This window comes from Penaeus vannamei, chromosome 37 (genome assembly GCF_042767895.1).
Source record: "Penaeus vannamei isolate JL-2024 chromosome 37, ASM4276789v1, whole genome shotgun sequence".
Taxonomy (NCBI): Eukaryota; Metazoa; Arthropoda; class Malacostraca; order Decapoda; family Penaeidae; genus Penaeus; species Penaeus vannamei.
Window position 1 is genome coordinate 23,636,678 of NC_091585.1, and position 10,000 is coordinate 23,646,677.

The 10,000-nt window shown below is 36.5% G+C and overlaps 1 protein-coding gene across 1 annotated transcript in view; it reads left to right on the forward strand.

The window, feature by feature from the left end:
- Positions 1 to 10,000, forward strand: part of MESK2 (misexpression suppressor of KSR 2) — a gene marked incomplete in the record, with an annotated part of 109,891 nt that overhangs the window by 89,047 nt on the left and 10,844 nt on the right. Inside the window, 8 exon segments of the mRNA XM_070115058.1 lie at positions 55 to 271; positions 1,037 to 1,140; positions 1,509 to 1,650; positions 2,062 to 2,203; positions 2,705 to 2,859; positions 4,897 to 5,013; positions 5,435 to 5,519; positions 7,413 to 7,457. Coding sequence (XP_069971159.1) covers positions 55 to 271; positions 1,037 to 1,140; positions 1,509 to 1,650; positions 2,062 to 2,203; positions 2,705 to 2,859; positions 4,897 to 5,013; positions 5,435 to 5,519; positions 7,413 to 7,457 — 1,007 coding nt within the window.

The window sequence follows — 10,000 nt, forward strand, 5'->3', positions numbered from 1 at the left end:
TCAGTGGGCATCAGCATCTTTTAACTCATGCATCTTCTTCCTCTCTCTTTTTAGGACCATGCCTAGCGATGCCCTAGATGACATTGAGCTGCGCCACGTTCAGCTCTCCGTGGCTAATGCTCGCACCCTGAGTGAGGATGGGTCGGCCGGCAACAAGGAGACGGTGGAAACGCGACATGGCCCCATCACAGTGGCCATCACCGGCGACACCTCCAAACCAGTTATTTTGACCTACCATGACCTTGGACTCAACCATGTCACTAACTTCCAGGTAGGTGTTGTTGAGGGAAAACGGAAAAAGGGGAGAGTGGGAGTGTAAAAGGTGAGTGAGAGGAATGGAAATGGGAAAGGAGAGATGGGAGAAACATGGAGAGAAGAGAATTAGAATAGAAATGAGAGAGAGAGAGATTAGAGAATTAGAAAAGAAGGAAGGGGAAGGGAGGTAAGAGAATTGGGAAATAAGAAAGGAAGAAGGGAATATGGAGGAAAGAGAAATAGAAAAGAAGGGAGAGAGTGAGAGAAGAAAATTAGAAAAGAAAGGAAAGAGAGAGAAATAAAGGAAGATAGTAAAAAGGGAGAAGAAAATTAAGAATTAAGAAAGGAAAATAGGAAGAGGGAGTTAAATACAAAATAAGAAAAAAATGGAGGAAGGCGAGAAATAAGAGGAAAGATATGGGTGAGAATAGAGTTTGAGTAAGAAAGGGAGGGAGAAGGAGTGAGAGAAGAGAAAAATGGTATTCAAAATCATGGGAGAGAGGACAGAAGTGAGACTTGGAAATATATTGCGAAAGGCAAAGAAAAGTGAAAGATCACTAGGAAGAGGGAGAGAAAGTGAGAAAGAGTGAGAATAAGAGTGAGCCATAGTTTGTGCACACAAAAAAAAAGGATTAAAAAAAAAGAGGTAACATGAGGCAAGAGAACAGAGACTAGAGAACAGATGAATATTTTGCAACCCTTTCAGTGACATATACTACCTCTGTATTCACCCACACCGCACAAATCAATTTGTGGTTCATTTCTGTTTTTCAATTTTCAGGCATTTTTCCTTTATCCTGAGATGAGGAACATTGTCAATAACTTCTGCATTGTACACGTGAATGCGCCCGGACAGGAGGAAGGAGCACCCACTTTGCCAGAAGGGTAAATAGTTATTCATATGCTTGTGATTATTAGTATTTTATTCTTCATCTTATTATTATTATTATTTATTTTTATTATTATTTTTTTCATCATTTATTATCGTTGTTTGTTGTTGGTTATTATTATTCAGTATAAACAGATTAGTATGTAACATTCAGTTTTGTATGTATATTATGATATTTATATTATGTAATGTACATGTTATGCACATTTGCATATAGTGGTCTCTTTTATGGGTAGTAAATATAGTTTGGACTATTTCCCATTTTTGTTTTTTTCACCATATTTTTAACAAGTATCACAGATTCTCCCATCTTAGAATTTGGAAATCCGTCTAATTTGCGTTATTTATGTATCCTATCAAACAGCTATGTCTACCCAACGATGGAGGAGCTGTCCGAGACAATTACCTGTGTTAAAAGCCACTTCCACATTCGAACTTTCATTGGCTTCGGTGTGGGTCTTGGCGCTAATGTCCTTGCTCGCTATGCCACCAAATATCCTGCAGATGTGAGTGTTGTGTCTTTTACTGATGACAGAAATTTGCAATTTGGGTGGGGTTTTCCTTTCCCATCCCTTAGCATTTTGGGATGTCTTTTGAGAAAAAATGATGCTGATAAAGAATGTTTATTATTATAGATGAATTGACAAGAAAGAGGAAATAGAGTTTTCACAATGTCTCTTATTTCTGCTGGAAAATTAGATTTTGATACATTTCTATTGTAGCTTACTAGAGTGTAAATTTATATAAAGGTGGTATTATGAAATGTGATTACAAACAGATTATGTAAAATCATGAAAAGAATAATAAAAAGAAATTGATAAAATAGGTTACAAGACAAAAGAAGAGCGCAAGGCTTACAGTGTTATATATTTGCTTATGTTAAATCTTTTATTAGAGTTCTTCCACACCATCCCCAGGTTGATGCTTTGGTTCTCATCAACTGCTCCTCAACCCAAGCCGGATGGATTGAATGGGGTTACCAGAAGCTCAACATCCGACACCTCCGTTCTGGAACGATGACTACAGGCACCGTTGACTATCTCCTTTGGCATCATTTTGGTAAGAGACTAGTATTGACGATATTTTAGGATGTATTAGTATTTGGTAAAGGTATGGTATTTCAGATTTTCATTTTCATGTTTTTTTCTTTTCTAATATGATTTGTTACTAGGAAGTAATAGATATATTTTTCCTATTACTTTCACGCTTGTTGTATTTTCAGAGTGGTTACCATTTTCTTAGTTATGATACGGAGGGAATCAAGAATATTATTTCCTTGTGTGCAGACCTTAAGCTAAATTGAATTCACAAATAGGTTATCATTACCATTATCATTTGAAAGTTGATAAAAAAAAGTAATATTTGATGAGATTTTTTTTGTATTATTGGTTTCAGAAATCAGTATAGCTTTTGTTTTGTTTGTTTGTTTTTTTTTGTTTTTCTTTTCCTTTCCCCCTGTTTTATTTAAGTCTGCTTCTCCACCTGTCTTTTATATTTTTCTTACACTGCAAGTAGATACTGTTCATTGAATTTTATTATGATTATTTCTTTTATAAACAGGAAAGTTGGAGGAGTGCAACCAGGATCTGGTGACCGTGTACAGGCAACACTTTGAGAAGGCTCTGAATGCTACGAACCTTGGCCTGCTTGTTGACTCGTACATTCGCCGGACTGACCTCAACATTGTGCGAGAGCTGGACCCCAACAAGAAGAAGGTATTTGTATTGCCAAGCATTAAAAGCATAAAGTGCTTTTAAAACTTTGAGTCTACAAAATGGGTTTTTGGTTGGGAGTACCTTGGATCATCATAAATATGTGTCATGAGTCGCTTTAGCATATGCCCTGCTAGAAAGGCTAAATTGTTGTGTAATATTTATATCACAGAAAATTCTGGCTCCGTCATAGGGTTAAGACACTGCACTACATTTTGTTGCAGTGATTTTTAGCCTTCTTTCCTCTATATTGTTTGGTTGTAGGTAAACAGGGATATTTCACACCTTTTTATGAATTGTGATAGATTTACTGTTAAAGTCTAATTTACAGTACTCATCAAAAGTATGTGGCCTATACCTCTTGCAGCCTTATGTTCATGATGGAAAAAGGGAGTTTTTTTCTGAGATGAAATTTTGTAGCTAAGAAGTATCCGTCAACTCTGCCGTTATGCTGGGTGAGCAGAGCTGAGCAGGAGAGAACCTTGTGAAGCACAAATTAGGATCCAATTCACAAACAACAGTGAGATCTCTGAAGGAGAGCGACCCTAAAATGTTTGGGTAGACTTTCATGTGTAGCATATCACATCCTGTGCAGGAGTTAAATTACATCAGCCACACACCAAGGAAGAAATCTATTCTATCAAAGGCACAGAGTTATTTCAGGGTTGCCTTTTGCATGCAATATCTTGTCTGGAGTGGGGAGGACTGGCTCTCATTGCTATGGTTAAATGCCATGGACAACTATGGAAGGAGAGTGTACCAGCAAAAAGGCAGCAACCCCCTTGACCTGTTATGTGCAGTACATGATAAAACAACTAGACACACACATGGTGTGAGGTTGCTTTATTGGGAGGGGTCTGAGGAAACATGTTATTAATCCAAAGAACATCAAAGACAACAAACATGACTACCTAGAGCTGCTGTGTGACCAGTTCTTTCAAGCTCACCAAGGCCAGCATCTTCCAGCAAGATGGTGACCCCACCCACACAGCAAAATCTGTGACCCAATGGCTAAAGGACTGTATGGTACTCTTTCTTAACCCAATCGCGACGGGTGTCCCATATATGAGACACCCGAAAAAAATTAACAATGCCAGGTGTCCCGCCAGTGTGATACTGTATCAGGGCTGCGCTCCGACACAGCAGCGGGCTGTGGCTGGCGGGCGGACAGACTCCAGGGAAGCTCCGCCCGCCAATTTTGTAGCCGCCTGAAATATTTTTATTTTGGCTACAAAATGTACCCGTCATGAACGGGTTAAGGATTGGCCAGGCAGTAACCCAGATCTGAATCCTGTTGAAAACCTGTGGCACATTACCATGATTGATTTATAGGGGAAAGACAACTGTTTATATTACTCCTGAGTTCTGGAATAATATCTCACATGATACACTCAAGAATCTTGGTCTGTCACTTCCTAGATGTCTTCAAAGTAAAGGATATTGAAAGACAACACTACCAAGTATTGAAAAGTAAACTAAGCACATTATTTCATATAAATTCCTCAGTGTATTCACTGATGAGAAAGGAAGCTGGGGCTGTATACTTTTGACAAGTACTGTAGGTGTGATTTGTTCCATGTCAAGATCTGTTTAGAAAAAAATATTTGTATTATAATAACATTATAATAAATAAATACTTTTTTCTGGAAATTCAAGGATTGGGTTAAGCAGGTGAGGTCAGTCAGGTAGTCATAATTATAGACACCTGATGACTAAGTGCTTGTGAAGCCATCTATGTGTAAACAAATTGACAAAACAGAGGTGTAGTGGACAGTGCATATACTTGGCATAAGTGAGTTCAATCTTCAATTGTCCTTCTCATATATTCAGAGGGCTTATGAAGATCAAAATGTTTTATGTTTGCTCTTTATGGTGTAGTTCATAGTTTATATGATTGGATAATGGTATATATCAAAAAGTCCTTATCATGTACAGGCATTTTTTTTTATGCCACAGGCTTTAAACTTGTTATATGTTAACTTGCAATTTGATTAAGACCTAATGGCAATGATAGATCTACCTCACTGACCATTATTCCAGGATGTGCGAATGATCAGGACACAAGTGTTGAACATCACGGCCAACCACTCTCCCCATGTGGACGATACAGTCACCTTCAATGGAAGACTCGACCCCACTTTGTCTACATGGATGAAGGTAATTTGATGATTTTCATTTTGCAGGGTTGCCTTTTGCATGAAATATTTGTCTGGAGTGAGGAAGACTGGCTATCTAATTTACTTTCAGGTTCAGAGTTTGTTGTGTTGTCCTTTACGTGAAGTTCATTTGGGAGAGAAATATTACTTATATATTTTTATTATATACATATGTATATATGTATACATATTTTTTGATAATGTGATTTTTTCATGTTAAAAAAAGAAAATGAGATAACAAAAACTTAGTCCTAATTATATTCTTTGAATAAAATTTTCAGAGTTTTAGTCTTTAGACATAACTGGATAATCAAAAAATAGTTGTCTAAAATGGTATCTTTCTCTCTCACTCTAAGAACATGCCATACAAGAATGGAATTGCAATTATATTTGATTCTTATTCCTCCCATTGTTACTTCCAGATTCAAGACTGTGGACTGGTAATTGACGAGGCCCCAGGGAAAGTGGTGGAAGCTTTCCGACTCTTCCTACAGGGTCAAGGCTATGGTAAGGTGGTGCTAGATAGGGGACAGTAAATGCTTAACAGTTGATGAGGGCAGGACAGGATAGCATAATGGTATTTGTGGGCAATTTAAGCATAGTGTGTGGGGGTGGGGATGTCTGTGGATGTGGGTCTTGTGTTTACTGTTTTTGAGTGTGTGTGTGTGTGTTAGGTATATTTGGGGGCAGGTTTAGGTTTGCCTATGAGTGTGTATGGTAGTGTGTTAGGTGTATTTGAGTATTAGGTGCAGGTTTAGTTTTGCCTGAGTGTTATTTTTGGTATGTGGATTGGATAAACAGATAAATGAATGTAAGAGGAGAAATATCCCATTGCTTTTAACAAGAGCATTATGCTGAAAGATGTGAGGATGGGAGTTTGGTTGAGTATATGGTCTAGTAAATTGATGAGTGCAAGAGCATAAATGTAGTTGTAGGTAAGTGCACAGATTTTATGTGTGTGTGTTTGCTTGAATTTAATGTGGTTTATGCACATGATTATCAATTGATTTGTCTCATTTGATTTATTTGTTTTTTCAAGGGAAAATTACTTACCTTTTGATATGGTAAACTTAACAGTTTTGATGATAATACTTTTTAGAATCAAGTCAATTTAGAGTGGACATTAGTCAGATTTGTAGGATGAATGATGAGAAATAGGCAATATGGAACACTAATGTATAAAGTTCCATATCAAATTTTGCACTTCTCTTTCCTATCCCAGTCTTCAGCTTTACCAACTTGGGGCATGTACTTCATGCGTAAACTCATAGGTGCCAGTTTCTTATTTAACATGAAAAGATCAACTATCATAGCATTTAATGAAGCCTACATGAAGTTAACATATGGAGCATTAAATTCTGTTCTTAATGAAGTTATCAAATTACTTGACTCTTTTGAGCTTCAATGCTTGTCCCAGCAGATTTCAGAGCCTTAAACAAATGCTAAATGTCTACTGCTGATGCTGATTTTCCTGCCGCTCTTGGCTTTAATGGCCTTTTCAGGTTTCATCGCCTTTCCTGAGAGCATTAACTGGATTAATGTTTTTTTCTGTTATCCTTAAGAGAATGATTGAAAATATTTAGTAGATGAAAAATCTTAAGATAATGTGTGGTAGGTTACACAGTACAAATTTCAGTTTAGATTTTAATTCCATTTATGTATGTGGTAAGTACAAGTGAACAGATTCAAAATGTCTATTGTTGTGGGTATCATTATCTTGTATTATGGAAAGATAGGTGATTTCAGGGAATATTTATGTAATGGACAACCAGTAATTTATAGTCTCATAGGAAGTATTATTTTTCAGCTTTTTAATGTGCTAGGTTATATATAATGTATTTCATGAAAGGTAAGCGAGCTGGTACTGCTAATGTAGAGATGCCTTTGATAATACATTTATGATAGATCCACAGCTAGTTATTCCAGAATGGTAAATCAAATCATCTTTCATTTCATGCAGTTTGAAAAGAACTTTGCTAAGGATTTGTCAGGAACAGCAGTAAGAAATATAAATGTGCAGCAATTCTCTATGTAATTCACTTACCTGCTACTTACTCAATATCATGGCTAGTTTGCTTCAGTGTCTTGTCTTAATCTTATTGTATATGTAAAGGAAAATCAAGGTTCTTGATGGAGAATATAGTAAGAGAATATTTGAGGTACTTCACTCTCCATAAAATTTGGCCAATATTGTAAAACATGTATACAGATTGTTTGTCTAGTTCTATGTTGAGCTATAAGTAGGTCATTAGACATAGATTTAACTTTTCTCAGTCACAATCTAAAGAGAAAGGAGAGGGTTGGTCCAGGCATGTTAACTCTCTTTGTTTATGATATTTTTATCATAAAAGCTTCATAATGTCTGTCGATGGTAAAGATAGTTTCCCCCTAAACCCCAAGCGGTGAGTGGATCCCGCCGGTCTTCCGCTGTGTCGATTGGAGAAGGTAAATCGTGTTGAACGCATCACACATCATCAAAAAAAACAAGCTTTGTGTAAGTTTCAGTTTATTTCGGGCAGCATTTGAACTAACCTCATACCTGTCGTGCTGCCTCATACCAAGACTGTTATTATAGCAGTTTTAGTACATGGTTCCCCCCTCCCTCCCCCCAGGGATAAGATCAGATTTGATGTTTGTTTTAGCAGTTGCTGTTTTCGTTGACTCATTTTAGGACCACAGAAAATAACATTGCTAGTGCTTTTGTCCCGCTGGTGGAAGTTTCACTGTACAATAAAGGTGATTGTAATACCTTGAAGAATTACTAAAACACAGGTTTGTTTTCCCAAGTGAGAACATATCTGTTGTGAAAGTTGTAAGAGTTACTCCTCCCTACTAACTAGCAGTGCTGTTTTGGTCATTGGCCTCTGCACGTAGGAGATGACGAGTGGTCAGCTTCTTCCTCTCATTTGCTCTTTCATACTTTTGCGTTGATTCACTGTTTCGTCTTTCGTACCGGCTTCTCTCCTCCCTCCCTCCCAGTCATTCAGGTTTATTCTTATTTTTTGATGTTGACTAATTTCTGCCAAAGTGCACATTCATCCATTCATCATCTTCTTAACATAAACTCTGTATATTTCAAATATTTTTCTCACAAATGATTTAGTTTAGAGGTTCAGAATTGTTTTGCTTTTTGCACTGAATGATGTGGTTTAGGTGCAACCAGACATGCCATTTTAACACCTGCTTGGGTAAAGTTGCGCGACAGGTAAAAAATGTGTGTAGATAGTGCATTGCATGCTTCTGTGAGATGGTTTCGAGCTTTAAATGAATGTCTCGCTTCAGTTGATTTATATCATCTGTGGTCTAGGGTTGAGAATGTGTGACTTCATACTCGCCATTCTCTTGTAATTTCATTTCTTTTCTGTATTTGTTTGTTTTTACCTTATGATGTACTATTTTTTTGTTTGTTTGTTTTCTCTGTGTTTTAATATACTTTCTGTATTAGATTTATTTTTTCATGTTGATGAATTTATTACACACAAACACAAACATGAAATTAGTTATGTTCATACTTGCATTTTCTTCCACACACATTCACATTTATGTACAGTGTCAGACACACATTTGCAGGTTTGCCAATGTACCTATGCAATTGCACATACTCAGCCTTAAAATAACATGAGATATGGATTTTCAGATATACATACCAACTCAAAACTTGATGTAAAGAAAAACAGAAGGAACATTATCATTAATATCTTTTTATTATATATTTTTTTCTTTTCATTTTGTGGTTTCTAATTATTTTCATAATATTTGATACTGTCTGTTCTCTAACAGCTATTGTATTTTTCTTCCTGTTTCAAAGAGGATGTTTGGAGGAAGATTTCTTTGTCGCCAAATAGTTTTTCTCTAAGTGAGAGATCATGGAAAAAGAATATCTATTTAATTTTTTGAAGTTGCTTTAAATTTTGCTAATTATTGGACTTTCCGTCTAGGTAATTGAGTTTTAGATTCAATCAAAATAATCAGCAACAGATTAGTCTTTCAACTTGGTTCAAAATATTACGCTGAGAAGGTACATAATTGTTATCTAGGTGGGAAAGTAAATCCATCTTAGGTATCATAAGAACAGATCTTTCTTCTCTTTATACCCAGATAGTTTTAAAAGATTGGATTCTATATTTGCCATCATTTTAAGGGAAAATAAAGGCTTTTTTAGGACTAGAATGTTGCTGATGTATTTTTCCTTATGAGAAAAGAATATATTACTCTATCAACTGACATTTCCTGCAAAATGTAGATACAGGTTTACCAAATAATTCACTGTAACTTTACTTAGTCATTAGTATATAATACTATCTTACTTTAGTTTATAGTATTTCCTCTAGTAATTCTGTTTTAGTTGAGATAATGATAATGCAATTATTTTAATGGGAAGAAATATATTTAGTTTTTAAGTAGGAAGATTTACAGCAACTTAGCCAGGCCTAACTTACAGGTACATAGCTTTAACTTTCCTCTCTCTTATTATGCTTGTGTGACAGCACGATCATGCAGTCTTTGCTTTGCATGCAATTAGATGCTACTTCTGTGGTCTATGTCTATAGTAATTTGTTTTTACACATTGTAAATGACTTGTAAATTCACTATAATGCTCTATTTCTTGGGCTTGCACTCTTCTTACTATTCACACATGGTTGTCATTAAACATACATTAACAGAATTTAGAAAAATGTAGGAGTAAGGAGAGACATGTTGGGAATTGACTTTACTGCAACATGCACAGTGTGGTAACTATGCAATAACACAATCTCCATATTTTCCCTCCTCCTCTCTCTCTCTCCCATTCCTCCCTCACTAATACTACTTCCCCTACCAATACCTCCTCCTCCTCCTCCTCCTCCATCCCCTTTTCTCCTTTCTCCTCCTCTTCCTCCTTCCTCCAGCACCTTTTTCTTTGTCCTCCTTCCTCCAGCTTCTTTTTCCCCCTCCTCCTTGTCCTCCTTCCTCCTCCTCCTCCTCCTCCTCCTCCTCCTCCTCCTCCT